The 19,494-nt window shown below is 38.2% G+C and overlaps 1 protein-coding gene across 1 annotated transcript; it reads right to left on the bottom strand.

Moving 5' to 3' along the window:
* Nucleotides 1–560: 560 nt before the first annotated feature.
* Nucleotides 561–19,424, bottom strand: TMF1 (TATA element modulatory factor 1). Its single transcript, XM_054837803.1, has 17 exons — nt 19,089–19,424; nt 15,327–16,567; nt 13,503–13,606; nt 12,502–12,628; nt 11,441–11,546; nt 10,649–10,791; nt 9,895–10,061; nt 9,584–9,740; nt 9,042–9,134; nt 8,284–8,440; nt 7,559–7,751; nt 7,196–7,265; nt 7,020–7,112; nt 5,818–5,928; nt 5,022–5,168; nt 4,422–4,547; nt 561–3,554 (listed from the first exon to the last, which is right to left on the bottom strand). Exons 1-17 carry the CDS (start codon nt 19,228–19,230, stop codon nt 3,411–3,413), a joined length of 3,321 nt encoding a protein of 1,106 aa, XP_054693778.1. The 5' UTR covers nt 19,231–19,424; the 3' UTR covers nt 561–3,410.
* Nucleotides 19,425–19,494: the final 70 nt, after the last annotated feature.

Genomic DNA, 19,494 nt, shown 5'->3' with positions numbered 1-19,494 from the left:
AACTTCATTTCCCCGAGCGGAGAGGTTAATTAACCCCCCGCTTCGCTTGAGACGCCAGTCAGGCACCCGGCACGGCTCCCGCGCTGCCTCTATCGGCAGCCCACCACGCCGCTCACAGTCGTACTCAGCTCCTGCTTTGACAGACGCCGCAGGGGCGGTAGGCACTAACACCCTCTTCTCGCCTCCTTTCCCGGTGGGAAATGAGGGACGGCCGCGGTGACAAACGCCCAGGCCGGCACTGAAGCCGGGGGGACACGGGGGGCTGTGGCCCCCCAGGGATACCGCTGAATCAGAAAGCCGTTCTACTCGAATAAAGGAAATTAGTCTAAATTTCACATTACCTTTAATCCTATTACCGCAGTGAATTTACAAATAAACCAGCCTCTTGTACCTAAACACCCATGACAACTCACGATTTTAACTGGCATTTGTAACTCTAAATACAAACTACATTTGATATATCCTAACTTCAGCAATATTCTCCTTTCATATCCCTAAGTTCATAGCCACCCACCACAAAACTATTTTTAAGCCTTTTCTCAAAGAGATCCAAAACACACTCTTAGCACAAAATTTTATTTCACCCTGACCCATGCTTTTTTACAGTTTATACACATTTTACAACTAGAAACCAAGGGTTCCAATTACATTTTATATTCAGGATCATTATAGCCCTTAGTAAAACATACCTACATAAATTGCAACAAACTTGTAGCAGGACAAAAAAAAATAATAGAACTACTCCCCTCTCTCATGTATGGATACGTAAGATTTTGAACATCTCCCTGTGTTCGAACATGCCCCCTCTGACCAGTGTACTTTGAGTAAGCCTTTACACAGCAGTTCTTCATACTTGCATATGCAGTGAAAATAAGGCATAAATTAGTTGCTTTCAGGAGGAATATTCTAAATAAATTTAAACAGAAGCAGACATTAGCATTTACCTCAGTCCTTTCATTTTGCACATTACTTTTCTCGGCACTCTCAGTACTAGCAATGAACTTAAGGTGTCCGAGCAGACATTAATCATAATGTTTCTTCAAAACAAGCACATAAGATTTATATCAAAGATGATCAAAACAGAATAAAGTCTGTTACCTTCCAACAGCCGCTTTGTTTTCTAAGGCTTTGATGATTAAGACACAGTAGGCCATCTGATTCTCATGTAATAGTAAAGGTTGCGCTAAATGGGAATAAAGAATCCAAAAATAGTCAATACAAATATTTACATCTACTATGTAAAATTTAAAAATCTAATACTTTGACAAATGCTTTTACATCTAAACCAGTTAATGCTGACTGCGTGTTAAAGTTTCCTACTTACTTAAGTACTTCCTGAAAACCCAAGATAGTCTGAGACATTCTCAAAACTGCACCTGTGTCAGCCCCTAAGGAGCATCTACGCACACACTACACAGGAAATGTCACCTTCAAAAGCACTGGCACTAACAGGTCCAAATAAAAGTTCAAAGGATTTTATTTTTTTGAGCGCTGCATTTGTCTACCAAGACAGTAAAGAATTGTGAAAATCAGCAATTTATTGATTCGCTGTAGCAGATAAAAGCTGAATAGAATTTATAATCTTTGACCATAAAAAGTTTGGGGTTTTTTGTTTGGTTGTTTTTTAAGAAAAGGCTGAACTTCTAACACTTGCATGTCATAATTCTAACACACAACAAATCAGTAAGTTCCAACAAGTGCTTCTATATGGAGTGGGTTTGATATTTTTGGTGGTTTTGTTTGTTAAACCATGCTTTAATATGAAGTCAAATTGTTAAACTCTGATTTTTTTTAAGAAAAATGTTTTCGCCTTGGTTTCCAGAAGTGAAACTAAGATAGTAAGAGGGTAGTTCCTTCCCACCTCCCCATGGGGGATGGGAAAAAGTCTTTTATTTTACTAAAGTTTCTATGACAGATGGCGAGTTAAGACAAATTTTAGTGTTCTTGCTCTATGGCTTTATTGAAATCCTCAGAATCTGAATCTCAAACTGAACTAGGTTTTTCCACGAACATACCCTTCCTTGCCTGTGTAACTTCAGTGCCTCACTGTTCTCCCCCCAAGGGATAAACCCCTCACACCCATAGAAGAGTCATATTACTGAGAGGCTTTTCTCCAGAAGCAATTTCTCATCATTCACATCCTTTCTCGCTCTCAGGCCACTGAATGCACAAGCAGGAACAGAGCTCTAACACAAATTACAGCGTGCACAAACGTGAAAAAAACCCTCTCACACTCGAGGCAATGGTATGATAAGCAAAGAATTTCAATTGCCGAGCATTTCACACGAGTGCCTGGCACAGCTACAGTTCTGAGATGTAGCAAAATATTTGCTGTCTGGAATGCAGAGAGGAAAACGCAAGCTTCTTCCCCCAATTCTCAGCATTCCCAAGGGTCCAATTCAAACGTTTTCTCTGACATTACCGAAAATGCAGCTGAACATCATGCCACGTGGATGCTATTTGACCAATACCTTGCTTCAGGAATGGCATGAGAAATACTTTGCAGCCACTGGAGACTTGCTTGAAAACTATATTAAGTCACAGTACAGTTATGCAAAAAGTCTAAGCCTTGCTACTTTATATATATATATATATACACACAAGAAACCATGAGAGCAGCAGCATTTAAAAAAAATAATCATTTTTCTGCATTCTTCTGAACTGTTTTAGCTACTGTTAAAAATCAGCATCCTAGGATAAATACAGAATAGTTCAGATTTTGGTGTTAGAAGTTAAACACATTTAGAATTAAAGCAGAGCTGCTGCCTCTAGACAGCACAAGCAATATACAAGGTGAAGCTGTAATTTATAAAGTCTCATACTCTGCTTAGAGGACAGTGTAAAATAGACTAATCTGTCTAAGAATAGAGAATTGCCATCCTAACACGTTCAGATGTTACGAGTACAAACATGAGATTCTCCTCTCAAAAATACCCACCAATTATGCTTCAGATAGGTAGCCACTGCTATTTTGTTATTAAAAATTTACTGATGAGATTTTACAAAAACTCATATTAAGAACACTTAAAAAAGACTTCTAACATCATTTTCATAAATATACAGACTTTATGAATCCAAGACTGCTTTAGTAAAACTCATGCCTTCCAGTGCTGGTCTCACGAGGTAACAATCATTTCTGCTACTGTTTACAAGTAAAATGGTCCACTGTTTAGCAAAAATGTAAATAAGGGATGACTGAGAAAAAAAATTAAATATTGCACAAATAATTTAACTGCAGACAGTACAAGACACTTAAAGCATTGATTTTTTTTGTCAACATATGAACTCTGTTATATAGTCACACTTTCTATAATACAGTTATTTTTTTACAAGACATTTAAATTCAGCATTTACATAAACAATTATCTTTACAATGTGTTATCATATAGTGTTGAGAGTTCCAGCAGCAATTAATTTTGTCTTTGTTTTAAGAGTTCATCTATCTGAGTCTTGTACATGTTTTTCACATCTTCGAGATCCAGTCGGAGTTCTTCAGCTTCCTCTGCTTTCTCTCCATACATCTGAAGAATTGTATTGTATCTTTGATCCAAATCCTGCAAGGACATGTAGTTTGTTATCTGACTGTTTTTCACCTTTAAAAAAGTTGTTGCTAGGTTAGTGTTTTACACTACCAGGGAAAACAAGTAATAGTAAAATAGCATTATTTTATCAAAGTGTAACTACTCTACAATGAAGCACACAGTAAACTCGTAAAAAATGCTTTAAGCTTTGACTCTCTGAGTATGGCTAGATTTATACTCCATATAAAAAGAAAATATTCCAAAGACAATGATCCTTGACTACAAAGAATTAGTGCTGGCTTCCAAGGATGTACTGAAGCACCTTAAAGTTTAACTGCTATAAGCATTAAAACAGTTAGCAAACTGCACTAAGTTTTACTACAGAAGTGACCGCAGTTCGTGAAATATTTCATCAAGAAATTTAACATTCTGCATTTGAAGAAAAATGATCATTTCTGAAATTACTCCAAAAATATTTCCAATATTTCGATTTAAGCTCTTAAACATTCAGAGAATTAAAATACTTCTATTACCTGTATTGGTACTGCACACTCATTCAATTTCTGCATCAAACTCTCGTAAGTCCATGCCATTTATCAAAACACCCCCTCCTCTAAAAAGACTACTTCCAGACAAGTGTCTTAAATGGGAAAAAAGTTATCCCCCTGATTTAGCATGCAATCTTATGCACAGCACATATTTCTAATAACTGCATTTTGAAGTGACTACCTAGTCATGGAGTAGGCATTTTCAGATTCTAGCATACAAAAAACCCCAGGCTCTTCAGACATTTATGAGTAGGGACAGATTTGACTATAATCCTAAATTGATAGAGGTATTCCTAAAAACAACCCCAAATATGTCAATTTTATATCAGATTTACAACAGAAATACACTTACCTTTAACTGTGCACGTAATTTTGGTATTTCCTTCACTTTTTCTTCAAGTTCATCATTTTGATTTGTTAATTTAACCAGTTCTTCTGCCATTATTGATCGAGTTTTCTCAAGGTTTCCGATTTCCAGCTAAGGTAAACACTTAACAATTAGGAGGAGGAAAGAATTTACCATATTCATAAAACACTGCATCAAAATATTTTGCTACAGTAATTAAGGCTTTTTCTTAAGCCAGACTATGAAACAGCACACTCTGGAAGCACTCTCACTTTCTTCTCAAATTTGATCAGTGGTTTGTTGTTTGTTTTTTTCTTTTTCAGATAGACAAGTTCCGTTTTCTGGATAAGGTCCTTGCCAAAAAAAGAAGGGAAGCAACAACTCCTTCTCTTGCTCTTCCCTACGTATAACTCCAGTGGTTATTCTGGTTAATAGAATTGTTATGAAAGGGGAAAAGTGAATGCACTCTGCTGTGAGGAGAGGGACCAAGCTCTCTGAAGATAAAATTGATGTTATATTGAATATAAAATTTGAATATAGTATTGATTGCATTAGTATTTACTCTTATAAATGCTGTGTTTGGTTATATAACTTCAAATACCATACCTGTAGATGTGAAATCTCTCCTTCTCTTAGTTTTAGCTGTGATTGAAGGTTTTCAATTATACTTGAACCTGCTCCCATCCTTATAGCATCATAAAGATTGCTCCCACTAGTAGCTATTGGCCCAAATGAGTGATCATGAGGATCATCCTACAAACAAAAGGTTACAGAAGCTTAAAATTATAGACAAGAACGTGTACCCTTCGGAACCTTCCCTCTCCCAAAGTATTATTTCATTTAAGATTTAAAATTATACCATTACTAGGCAAGCATTTCAATGCTTAAAGTTTGTTTTTAAAACAAAAGCTTAAGGTGAATAGGTACAATTTAAGATAGCTCCTTACTGGCAAGTTCTCATGTCACCTATACAATCATCATTTAACTTGGACATCGATAACTGTGTCCACTGGAAAGCAGCAGACTTTGCACAGACCACAACAGTCAATCACATTGCCTAGGGAGCAGGGTTGTGCCCTAAACCAGGATGGCTAGAAAAAAATAAATTCATTTGACTCCTACTAATGTTATTCAATTCTTCTACATGAAATTAGACATGTGAACTCAGCACCAATACGTGTATGTATTGCTCTGCAATAAAAGTTGTAGTTTCACGGAGTCTTTCACAGATGTTTTACAATCATAGACTTTTACAAGCAGGTTTTAGGCATTTCTGCACAGGAATTACCCTAAGGCAGGCCAATATACTCTTGAAGAGTCATTTTCTACATTAATAAACGTTCTTGAAGAGGAAAAAAAGCTGTCTGTCAAAAAAAAGGCCAATATAACTGATATATGATACCTGTGAGAGGAAAGATGTCTGAAGACCTGCCATGTCAACTCCACTTATGGAACTAGAGCGTGACATAGTCGGAGTACTTGAAACAGTTTCAACTGTAAATGACTTCCGATCCTTAAAAAAAAAAAAAAAAAAAACAAAAAACACAAAACCCCACAACATCACCAGTTACATAAAGAAAAAAAGTTTACAAGATAGCAAAAGACAGATTTTGTAAAGAATACTGTCCTGTTCCACCACCAACTATAGAACATAATGTGACAGATAACCTTTCCCCTTCCCCCATCCCTAAAACATAGGAAAGTTCAACAATGAAGAATTACCGTGCTACAAACACTTCTAGGCTACATTCAAATCCTCAGACTTTTCAGGAAACGAAGACAGAAGTTGCAAATTACACCAAAAGAATTTCTCTTTCAAATAGCTATGGGAGATTCAGAGGCAGTTTTGTATGTCCAAATGTATCACAGGAAGAATATCCTAAACCCAGAAGTATGTTTCTTTCTAGAATGCAAGTTAATTTTTGTTTTTTTAAATACAGCGTATAAATTCAATTCTGAGATTTCTCACGTGCTAATACCTTACTAACATACCCTCCAGACTGGCCTCTTTTTACAGGCAGCATCTGAAAGCATGCTAGCCTCTGAAGGATAAAGCACTTGGATTTTAGAACTGGAGATGGTAAGAAACCAGAAATAGAAACTGTTTTACTTGAGTATCAACTGCTAATTAGCAGTAACAAAGGTACTGATTCTTGAGGACTGTTCTGTGACTTAAGCTGGAAAGCATGTGGTACATTACACACAGCCATATGAAACGCAAAACAGGAATTCAGTGGAAGCAATACTAGTAGTCTAAGCAAAGAAAACAAGTAGCTTCAGAAGAAAAAGAATCCAAGAGTTCAAAATCCAAGAATTCAAAAAAAATCAGAAGATTAAACCAATCATTAACCATATTTTATCTCTTCTCAGGTTAAAGAGACTGTTACTCAAGATTCATTTCAATGAGCATCACACAAGCACTTATTTCACTGGAAATAGAAGGCAGTCACAATAACAAAAAAGCCAAGTCCCTCATGTCTGGGCTGACGGTATATACCGTACTGCTCTAAGTCCACTTTGTTGCTTGCAACAGTTTCAGGTTCTACATATCTACTAAAATAATGAGTGTCAGTAAGCCTGAACAGAAATGTTAGGGTTTGGTACCTTCTCCTTTGCTGCTTCTTGCACAAAAATTGCCTTCTTTCTTTCTTGTTCAACTTTCATCTTCTCCATTTCTAACTGAGTAGCTAGCAGCGTCTACAAAAATAAATACAGGTTGTTAAACTCCTGCTAGCTCAGACTTCAACGACAACATAGCTTAAAGCTGAAGTAGGCAATACCTTTTCTTTCTTTGCATCTTCCAAGGTTTTTGCATACTCATCTTTGAGTCCTTCTAGTTCAACCTCATACCTGCATTGAGGAAAGAAAGAGGTAGACAAAGTCAGTAAGTATTCTGAGTTTACTGTAGATTCATATACTTTTAAACCAAACATAGCATCAAGTCTTTAAAACATTATGAAAGTAACATACTTCAGCCAAAATAATATTAACAAGCTGGGCAACTTTATCAATAGCTGCCATAATTTTGCACTGTTGTATCAAGTCTGCCAACTTGCAAAGAGATCTGCTGCAGATGGTTAAGATAGCTTACTCCATTTCACTGCAATTTTAAAGAGACACTGTTAACCAAAAATGCAACTCACCTACTGTTCTCATTTTCCATTTTCTTCAATCTGTTTCTCTCCACTTCTAGCTGAGCCTGAAGGCGTGTATTTTCTTGCCTTAAAAGACTATTCTGAGATTCAGTAGAAGACATGTGAATTTTATTAGAAAGAAGTTCTTCTGTAGCAGCCCGTTCTCTCTCAGCAGCTGCTGCTAGAAGAGTTTGAGACTCACCTAATATTAAGTAAAGAAAAACACGGAATTTAACTCTTTTGATCAAACATCTATAATACGGGCCTATTATTTAAAACCATTAAGTTCTCCTTTGGGCGTTTTATGCCTTTTTCATTTAAAATAATAGATTACTATTGTATCAACAAATATATGACTCATTACCTACACAGTTAGGTAAGTAAATCATTTGAACCTTTACAATACAGAATCTAAGCACCAGGCTAGACAACTGAAAATGCTGGTGTACTTCCAGTGTCTCAATGTCTATCCTTCCTTTAGATGCCGTAAGGATACGTACACCTTAACACCTTTATCTTACAATCTTATGTTACGCTGTGTTTTAAAGAGAATCAGTGAATTACCTATCCAAGAACCTTTGCAGAATACCCCACATACCACTTCCTTACAGAAAATCATCTCTCCTGACCGATCATCTATGCTTTGGGCAAATGTTAAGCCCTTTTCATTTACCTTCAGCCATCTCAACTTCATCAAAAGCCTCACTGTTCAGGAAAAGCTAAAACCATCTTACCAAGTCTGTCAGAAAGGTTCTTTTCCAATTTTTCCCATGCAGAGGTTTGTGCTCCCAGCGTGGCTTGCAGATTTTCTATCTGCCGGAGAAGCGGCCGTGTAGCAGATGTAACACTTTGACTTAGTTCTTGGTTCCTGCTCTCTGCTTCTTGGAGTCTCTGAAATCACAATTAAGCTTTAAAATCATATGATGGATTAAGACTAATACAAAATTCAGCTAATCACATAGCAGTTGCTTTACATTCTAAAATTCATACGTTCAGACTCACAGTGAAGTGTGAAATTTCCAGATAGAAGCCTAACATTTTTTAGATACATGATAGAACAACGGCCTAGATATTTAAATTTCAAGAGCCCTCTGGACAACACTTGAAACATTTTGGAAACAATCTATTCATCTTCTGAACCTTAAGAACAAGAAAAGTATTCTTAAGCAGCAGCTAAAATGTCATTTAAAACATATTTGCTAGCAATTTTAGAGGACTAATACAAACTTAATGGCCATAATCTGTTTGTACTAAAAGGATATCATTACATTTAAAAGGCATCATCAAAATTAGGATTTTGTTTTCAATATGTGATTAAAAAACCCATTTCCTTTAATATTTTTACTGTTATTCTACACAGGAAAAATACTGCAGGTAACCAGGAAAACAAAGCCTCTTTTTCAGGCTATTAACGTCATGCTAGCATTTCATTTTCAGTTTTCAGAAGCCCTTCTTGCAAATACAAGTTGGCATCATCTATTTGCTCCAGTACCTGTTGTAATTCACCGATTTCCTGGCGTAAATAGTCTTCTTTTCTTGCTGCCTGCTGTTCTGCACGTTGTAGTGCTAGCCTCAGGTCTGCCACCTAAATAAACAGGATGCAGTCACTAATCTCTTGACAAAAGTTACAGTACCACCTAGTCATTGCTACAGTCCTATACCATTTTTAAACACTGTCAGATAGGGTACGTCCATTTATAAATTAAAGGCTTAAGTTGTGCATGCACACAAATAGTTGCGCTATTTCTTGAACTTTGCATCATGGTAAGAGCACTACAAACTTAACATAGAGCCCGTCAAAGTACCTTTATTCAGACAAGTAAAATTAAAAGTATTTTTAAATAAAAATTAAAATTTTAAAGCTTAGCACAACTACCACTGAACACTGAACAAATTCACAGGAAAGAAATCCACCAGGTATTTGCTAAGTACACAAAAATGAGTTCCACCTTATATTGCATCTGGTTCATTATGCCAGATGAGTACATGCATTTGCTCAATTAAAAAGTTTTATTCACTGCATTTAAGACCCACCTGAATCGCCAAAGCTTCTTGTTGCTGTCGTGCCTCATCCTGTGCCTTCTCCAGAGCTAACCCAAGCTCTTCCTTTGCCTTCATTTCCCGACTTAGGGCTGCTTCTTGTGCCTCACTGTCCTTTGTAGCATTAGCTTTATGAAGATCTGCAAGTTCCCTGGATTGGGAAAGCAATGCTTTTTACAGTTTATACAATGCCAACAGCGACTTCGCAAATAACGTTATATATTAACATTTCAGAAGCATTGCACAAGAAATAGACACAGAAGCTGAACGTATAGCTGAAGAGAGGCACACAAATATCTGCTTACTTGTATGCACTGTCAAGCGCAGCCTGGCCACTTCTGTTCCGTTCTTCAAGGTCTTCCACTTCCACCTGAAGTTTAGCAAGATCCTTTTCTTGTCGCTCTACAACGCTGTTCAGTTGTTTAATGCTGTCTCGGTGCTGCTTCTCAAGATCTTCCTTGCCATCAAGCACCTATTAGAGTGCAAACCAGAAGCATGAGACTAAACCCAGTACGTGGGGTAGGTAGGCAACACCATCTGAGGACAAGGACAACTGTGGCAACCAATTCAGCACGAAGGTACACAAAACGACTGAACCGATCTAGCACTTTGCCAAAAGAGAAAGGTTTTGCTACCCCATCTTCCCCAGAGGAGGGGGTTGCAGTGTCACATACTTCCTCATACTGGGTCTGCTGCTTGTAAGGTCTTGATTCAATCACTAATCGAGAAAAAAAAAACCACAAAACCAAAAACAAACAAAAAGAACTGCCCAAATTTTGCTGGTGCAGGCTTTCCAATTAAAATTGAGTGTACTGAATTTGGTCAGCCCACCTGATAACCAGCAGTGCAAGTGCAAACAAGTTGCTGGAAAGATACATGACCGTAGTTGTAAACTGCTCTGAGAACACATCCAGAAATCACATCCCAGTGTTCTGATAACATGAAATAGAGAAGGCTCCCAGAAAAGGAAAAAATATCCGTCTACCTAGAGCCTCCCCAAAAAGGTTACTCTGCAGCTAATATAAAAAGCTTTTAAAAAAAAAAATCCCAATATCTCACCTGTTTTAAATGCTGCAACTCCTCTTCCAATTCCTTAATCTTTTTGTTCTGTTTTGTGTTAATATTTTCTCTCTCTTTCTCTTTGGCTCTTAATTTCTTAATAATGTTGGAATTGTGCAGCTGCTGCTTGGAAAGCTTTTCTCCTGTGAAGAAAATGAACATAAAGCTAGTGCACATTGCTGTTATTCTATGACTCTCTCTATTCACACCTCTCCCTGCTCTTCAGTCCCATGAAAATAATAAACAAATACGTATGGAAACACTTACTCTTACATTTTTTTCATGCAAGTTCTTAAGTTTTAAATCTACTTTATTCTGAGATGACCTCGCTACACTAAGCTATAGTGAGATAGGATAGGCAGTGAAAGGCTTTGGAAGAAAAGCAAATGAGATCATCACATCAGGAAAAAAAAACCCAAAATGGCCTGTTCCTTTAGTAACTATATTTTAATTCCAAATTTAAAAAGTAGTAAGGGAGACACTGTAGAAATGCCTTGAACAATACCCTAGTTAGATTTCTGCTGAGTGGAGCATGGAGTGTTGTACTGCATGCCGGTTCTAGCTTGCAGCACCTTTTAATACATACTGCAGAAAGTACCCCTCTAGCCAAGTGTATTTGACTGATCCCTCCTGTTGCTCTTTGCTATTAACTAAATGGTTCAAATGTTCAGAAACATCTAGCATGCTTCAAATGTTGTATTTTTTGCCTGCATAAAGAAGGTTAGTCTGTGAAGGCAGTGCATTTCAAATTATTCTACAAATTTTTACTATTAAAAAAATATTACTTCTGACCTTCCTCCATTAATCCTTTGATTTGCTCTTCTTTTTCTTTCAGTAATTCGGCAGTTTCATTGGTGTTAAGTCTAGTAGCCAGTTCTTCTTTAACAGTCTTTACTTCCTAAATAATAGGATAAAATACTTAAGATCATTTATGAAAATATATTTAGGGAAAAACACGCAGTAAGTTACACTGATCACCTTTTTCTTCTCCCCTTCCTCTCAAAAGGCTTTTCTTTGAACACAGTTTAAGTTGGAAGAGAACACTGGAGATTATCTCATCAAATCAGATTGCTCAGAGCCTTATGCCATCAATTTTAAAAACCTCCAAGGACTGAGACTCCATAAATTCTCTGTACAATTTGTTCCAACTCCTCCTTCCATTTCACTTTATAGAAACTTTTGCAATATAGTAAAAAGGAACTGTTATATTCACACATAGCTATCAGATGATTCTTCTATTTCAACTTACTACTGTGCTAACAGTGACACATACAGTGACAAAACAACTGTGATTTTTTTTTTCCAGTTACAGATTTGAGTTTACTTTTTGCAGACTAGCAATAAGGTACAGAAATGTAATACTGTGATGCCAGGTCAAGAATATTTGAACTCCATAAACTTTGTTGCTGCAGATTTCTTTGCTCATTCCAAACCAATCCATCATCAGGTCTTAATTTTCCTACCAGTTAATCCTCTAAAGAAGCCATTCCCATTCTTGGCTACTCACCCACATCCCCAGGCCATTTTTCTCCCTCACACCAATGCAAACGCATATATGGGTACAAGGTAAAGGAGAACAACTGTTAAAGCTATTTTTTCCCAAACCAGACTAAACTGAACTTAAATGAGTTCCCTAATTTGGTTCACAACTCAGCTGCAAGAATACACATGTCAACAGAATGAAACAACAAGCAGCCTGGGAGGCTACAATCAGCTTATGCTAGTTACTAATACCACGAGATAGTACCTGTCAGTCTCATGCTTTTCCCTAGCTTAATTTTTAGAAATTTACTCAAGAAATTTAAACGTGTTCTAAAGTAATAAACATTAATTTCACTAAAAAGTCAAATTACCTTTTTAGCTGCATCTCTCTCTTTGCAGGCTAGCTGGAGCTTCTTTTCAGCATCTGCAATTCGCTGAGCAAACTCCTCTTTAAGAGATGAAAGGCTACTGCTCTCTTCTTTCATTCTAAACATTTCGCTACATTTAACATTAACATTTCAGAACAGTTGCACAGTTATACCACATTCCAAGCAGTTTGCAACAGGTCATCTTAAATGCTTTTAAAATGTGTGTGGGGTTTATTTTATTTTATACATGTTAACAGAAAGTCAAAAAACACATCCATATTAGAAGTAGTGATCAAAGATCTTCATTAATTCAGTAATTTACCAATGAAATGCTTGATTCACCTTAAATGTTTTGCCCCTTAATCAAGTTCTTTCTGATTAACCATAATCTGTATCATATTCAAGGCGAATGATTAAATGTATTTTTAAGATAAGATCAATTTAGTCATTAAATACCTTCACATATTATCTGTAGACTTTTAAACTTGGTATTTGATCAGTAAACTGGCAAATCCAACTTTTTTCCCCCCCTTTTAGTTTTAACTGAATTAAATAACGAATTCAGGTTTTTCCCTAAAACCAGCCCTTCTACCACACTTTCATTGCCTACATTTTAGTCAGCAAATTACTTAGTAGATCAGGTTCATCCATCTGTATCAGAAAAGTCAGTCTCCCTTAAAAACTGAATCCAGTCTTAAAACAAAGATCTTTATTAATAACCAAGTCTGACTCTACACATCTGTTTGTCATTCCTACTGCTTACTTACTGAAATATCTTTCACTAGCCTCTTCCCAAAAGAGATTTTGGGCCCAAGAAATAACACATCTTTAAAAAAAACACCATCAGAGCACATGCAATCATTATTTCCACCTTTCCCAAACAGTGCACATCTCTTGCAATCTTTGTTCTAGTTATAAAGCTATTTATTTTATGATATTGTCTACTGATTGTGTCACAGCAAAGTTACAGTTACACCCACTACTGTGTATATTTGCATACTTACTCTTTTAGGTTATCATAAGCTTCTTCCAGGCGTGCCTTTTCTTTACTAGTACTTAATAACTGTATTTCCCTCTTCTCCAGTTTCTCAGTTAATGAATCAATCATCTGGACAATGTTTTTACAGATAAAGATCAGATGAATGGGACAATTAAAACACAAGAGGGGCAGGCTTCCCCTTTCCCCCCCACCATTCCCTCCCAACACTATTTAAAGCTGAAGTTGTCAATGTTTTTAGGAATTTGAGGTAAAAGTCAGTGAAGATTACCATGTTTCTGCCACATTAATTTAGAACTAAGCAATATCTAAACACAAAACACCTGTTTTCTACAGGTGCAGAAATCCTACTAAGTAAGCACATGTGGCTCAGCTCCAAGTTCCTCAACAAAATCATCACTTATATTTAATTATAAATGAATTTTTTAAACAAAGCTGATAGCCTATAAAACCATAGCTAACATTAACCATTAAGACTCCCACTCTTTACAGAATCACAAAGTAATTTACAGTGGAAGGTCTCCTCAGTGAAACCTTAGCACAAAGCAGCAAAACAGCATCAGATGAGGGAAGAAAACTTTCAGGCAGGGTCAAGAGCTCTTAGCTCACATCATCAAAATCATTTCTTAACACCAGATTTTGGAAAGCTAAATCTAGAGAAATAACAAAAACATACATGCAAACATACAAATATGAACAAATGAAACAGATTCTATAAGTGTAGCTCAATATGGCCAATGAAAGACAAAATTAGCTGTGGACCATTATCACTATTTCCCACAGTGTATAACCATTTAAGTTAGGAAAACTTATCGATAACAGTCCATGGCTTTGGAGTTTCCTAAGGAATTTACACTGACATTCTGTACAATTTACACAAAAAATGCTTTCCTTAAAACACAGATTACATTGGGGTTTTATGAACTCCCATAAGCAATTGCTTTTCCTTTATTATTATCAGAAACAGCATCAGTATTGCCAGCATGCCTACAGGGCCCTTTTATGTCACATATTAGGCACACAGACTATGAGCAAAGCAAAATGCAAATTAAAAAGCAGAACACATGTCAAAGGAGCTCAGAAATTAAAAACAAGAATAGAGAGACAGGAAGGTGACCAAGGAAATTGAAAAAAAGATAGTGCAAACAATATCCTGGCAGAACTGGGCAAAACACATTGCTTCAAAGCTCCAGTTTAGCCATCCGTACACTTAAATACCCTACTTTGTCACACTTCTAGTCATCCCATCTATCTAAATTAGCCATACAAATTTCTTTTAATCTATTCACTATTCACAACTATGCCTATCTTCTTCATTAAAAAGCTAGTGTACTCCTTTTTAAAAGGAAAGATTATTTCTGCTAAAAAACGAACATTCATTTATCTAATAAAAAGGACTTATTTACACCAGCTACTGCTATCCTCAACGAATATGCATAATGCTCCCAGAATGCATTCAAATTTTCACCGTTTGTAAGCCCATGGAAAAAAAAAATGCTTGCAAAATATTGGTTTGATTATTGCCGAAATACTAAAGCCTTGTAGTGCGATAATTCAAATCAAAATACTTCAAGGAATCTCCTCCACCCTTCACAGAAAAAAAAATTACATCAAAGAATTAAAATAACACATTTGACTTATGAAGGCTTTCTGTTTGCTAGCACTACTCGCAATTCCCAATAATGATAACTAGGTGGATTAGGTGAAGCCCAAAAACATTTGGCCAGAAATTTCAACAGTATTCTTCCACTGCAGAAGATACATAAGGAGACGATAGGAGTTTCATTTGTAATTAAAAGGTGTGTTTACAAAAAAAAAGTTTTACAGTTACCTTTTTAAGCTCTTGCTTTTCACTGTCCTCTTCTAACAATTTGTCAGCAGCATCCTGCTGTAGCTCAGTCTCCTCTTTCACAATCTGTTCTTCAACAGTTTGCACAGTAGCAACCAAAACATCTGGCTGCTCAGAATTAACAGGGGTTGCGCTTCTCCCACTCTCTTCCATCTCGGCTTCCTCAGAATGTACAACAGGAGTGTCATTCAAATTTTCAGATTTATTTTTCAGGGCATCAACTGTTTCTGTCTTTGGCGCAGAAGGACTGACAGCGACAGATGCTGAAGCAGAAGCCCTGCCTGATAACTCATCATCTGAATTTATTTCGCTTACACTTCTACTATCTAAAGACTGTACACTAAATGAATCAATTCTTTCAAAAGCATCAGAGGAGCAGCAGCTCTCGGTCATTTTTTGAAAGTCATCTAAACGATTATAATCTGCACAGGCAGATGTAGATAAAAGCTGAAATGATGTTTGCATTAGATGAAGACTGGATTTTGAATCTGCAGCTTCTTGTCTTGAACTTACTGAGCTCTCACTTATTACACTTTCATGGTCCAGTACTTCAATGTCACTAGTTGTGGATGTCCCCGAGGAGAAAGTGCTAACCGGAGGTGACGGTGTATTGCTTTGCCTGTCCTCAGTCTTTCGCTCCTTAGTTTCCAAACCCATGTCTCTTGTACCTGCATTAAGAGGCTGAGAAGCGCTATCTGGTGCGCCTCCCGTTCCATCCCCTCCTGCACTAGATTTTTCATTAAGAGCATCTTCAGGTACTTCCAAATTTAGAGCAGACGCGTTTTTGTCTGTAACTTCATTTGTGCTTTCTTCATGCTTGGCATTAGATTTAAGCACAGAATTCTCCTCTAATTTCTCCTTAGGAATATCAAGGTTTTGCAAGTCCACTAGGCCAGCTACAGAGCAATCCTTCACCTCTGCCTCTGTTGTCACTGGCACTTCCAGCTGACTGGGGTGCTGAGACTCCTTTAAAGTGCTTTTGACTTCCTCTTTGGGTCGCTGTGATTTGGCTGGAGGTTTGGACACCACTGGATTTTTCTGTATACTCTGAACGTCTGTTGGAGAGAGAAAGGCACTGAAGAAGTTTTCAGATTCATCTACTACTGTCCTCCTCACTGGCTTAGTGATTGCTGTTGGTGATATTGGTTGATTCTGTGGTTCTGTATTTGAACTTAAGCCCCAGGAAGATGTATCCCATCCTCCACTTATGAGAGAATTTGTTCCTAAAACAATAGGAAAAAAAAAAAGAGATAGGCCAAGAACACTTAAAATGTATTACTTTTCAGTATTTGTCATCTTAGATGCAACAGTTCAGAAAAAAGTTTTCAATATCATATAAATTAAAGTGAATAATATACATGATCACAAACAGCATCATTTTTGTTACTACTTCCTAACAAAGCTTGGAACTGATTTTTAGACAAAGCAAAAGAAGCTTAAGGGAGACATGCAGTAATTCTAAGACTTAAGGCAGACACAGACACTTCTAAAAAGTAGGAGTACCTGAATGGAATCAACTTGCTCCCTCTCTGTTAAACAGTAACTATAGCAAAGGCAGAAAGAAACCATTACACAAATTACACCAGTAAATCCAAGAGTGAGAATTTCAAAAAGAAAGCATCTGGGAAGGGGAAACAAGCCCACACAACATTCTGGAAGTTATAAGGCAAGCCTGAAGCCTATTTGGGCACAAAAAGCAGACATTTCCTTTGCAAAGGGAATAAGCAAAAGAGAATGTGGCCTCCTGCATCCAGTAGTGAGAGAAGGTTAGGCAAAACAATCTGAAAACCTGTAGTTTAAAAGTAGAGAATTATACAGATTACAAAAGGAGGAAACAATTCCTAGGTCTTAAAAGTTATCTTCCAGTAGCACACAAACACTTCACACACCATTACAGGAGAGAGAGGGGAAATAAGCCTTAAATATTTGTAGAATTTACACTATAAGAAGTGTTCCTGCCCTTTCACTTTGTGACAAGCTTCATATTTTTCCTCACACCAAGCAACATGAAGCTGACAATACACATTGCCAGCAGCCCAGCTAAGATGATAGTTTCTTCTTCTCCTGTGGAGAAATACTGAATTGATTAGTTCTGAAGTCACCCTAAAACAACATCAACAGCTCCTATTATTGTATTTCTTGCAGGTTTTCCAGGACTTGTCAACAGCAAGGATAATAAGAATTTCAGCATCAAATTTCAGTAGTATCCCAAGTAAGAAAGATAAATAAAAAAATACTATCAAATTTTATTTTGTACTTACAAACATCATCCGGATAACGTGACTATTTCGGACTACTTAAAAACAAGCTTGCTTTATACAACAATATCTCTTAAAAAACATTGAATTATAATATTTAAAGTAGACTACCACTTTTAGAAACTGTTGATACCTATTGGCCCGAAGACTTGACATTGAGATAATTACTGTTCTCATTGCCAAAAATACTACAAACATCTGATTGATTACTACCCTGTCTATGATTCAACAGCTTCACAAAAAGCCCTGTGAAGGAACTGTAACATTCAGAAAATATTTTGACTTCTTTTAAAAACAAATACATTTTCCCTGAAAAACAGATGCAGGCTGGTCTTTGCTGCTTTCCTTATGAATTACAGAACTACTATACATACTATGATATAAATTAAATTTAAGAACATTTTGGACAAGTTTAAAGTTTAAAGAAACTAAGCACAAGACAGTCTTCTATAAACAATCCTGTAATTTAAGACAACACTGGATTAAGTAAGCAACTGCTGAGTCCTTGCTCCCACAAAGGGACGAAGACAAGCAGAACTACCCCTACGCTTTGTTGAGCGAGCTACTAACCTAGAAAACACTTTCAATTGTTACGGCTTTTGATTTTCAGAAATCTAACTGTGCTGTGGGTACACCTGAAAATAACCTCCTCCTACAAACAACATACAGTTCTCCTAAACATAGGCGCAGTAAGGACATTGACTACAGATTTCTTTACTCATTCTTATATTTGAGATACTACTTATTTACGGGGGAAAAAAAGTTTCTAACGAGAGAGCTCCTTTTTGCTCTTTCATTTCAAAACAGCAATTTAGGGCTGACCATTCATTCTGGTCCTACATTAGCACACTCACAACAGAGACACTTCCTCATAACCCAGCCGTGGCAGTTTTTCCACCAACACATTCCTCTCAGCAGCTGTTGGAGGATTATGAACCTAACACCACAAAGAGTGGAAACTTCACTTGGCTTACCCAGACCTGACTTTCAGCTTCTACTCTGCTCTTCCTGTCGCAAAGAGAGAGGATGCACGCCTCAGAAATAACATGATTTCCTCCCTTTTTTATTAACGGAACGGATTTTATCACCTATTAGTCCCTCGGCAAACAAAATAACGCCTTCAGAAACACGGGTATGAAGTGCAGTGCTACCCATGCAAGAAAAGCACGACACCGGTGACAACAACGGGGTACTGCGTGTGCTGCTGAGGGTTCCTCAGCCCTTTGTCAGTGTTATCCCTTCCTGCCTGTAAACGGGACGAGAAGCACCCCAGCGCTGCGGAACGGGCTTCAGACGGGCAGGGCTGGTTAAACCCCCGCCCCGAGTTAGGGGGAGAGACGGGAGGGGCGCGGAGGAGGAGGCGGCTGAGGGGAAGGCGCCGCCCCGGCCAACCCCGCTGCAAGGGCCGGGAGGGGAGGCGGCTCAGCCCACCCCACACGGGGGGCCGGGGGCACGGCGAGGGCAGCCCACCGTCACCCACGCTTACCGTCACCGTAGTCGGGGATGACGGCGTCGGGCCAGGGGCTCTCCTCGGCCTGGATGTCCAACACCCGGTCGATGGACTTCTGGGCCTGCGACAGCGCCTGCTTGGCGAAGCTGGACAGCTGCGAGGCGTTGAACCAGCTCATCCTCCACGCTGCCCGGTCCCGCGCGGAGGCGGCGGCACCGGGCCACAAGCACAGAAGCGGGCGGGGAGCGACCGGCCCTCAGAGCCCGCTCCCCGGAGGCGTCGGGGCCGGCGGCCTCGGGCTCTGCTCGGCGCCGAGGGGAGGGGGGAGAAGGCGGCCCCGCGCCTGCGCCCCGCCGCGCTCCACGTCGCAAACGGGCTGGTGCGCAGCCGCGCTCCGGCCCCTGACACGCCACGAGGGGTGCGACAATGCCTTCCGCCTCGG

Source organism: Grus americana, chromosome 11 (assembly GCF_028858705.1).
Source record: "Grus americana isolate bGruAme1 chromosome 11, bGruAme1.mat, whole genome shotgun sequence".
Classification (NCBI taxonomy): Eukaryota; Metazoa; Chordata; class Aves; order Gruiformes; family Gruidae; genus Grus; species Grus americana.
The sequence above is the reverse complement of the archived record's forward strand: the minus strand, read 5'-3'. Positions and strand labels throughout refer to the sequence as shown.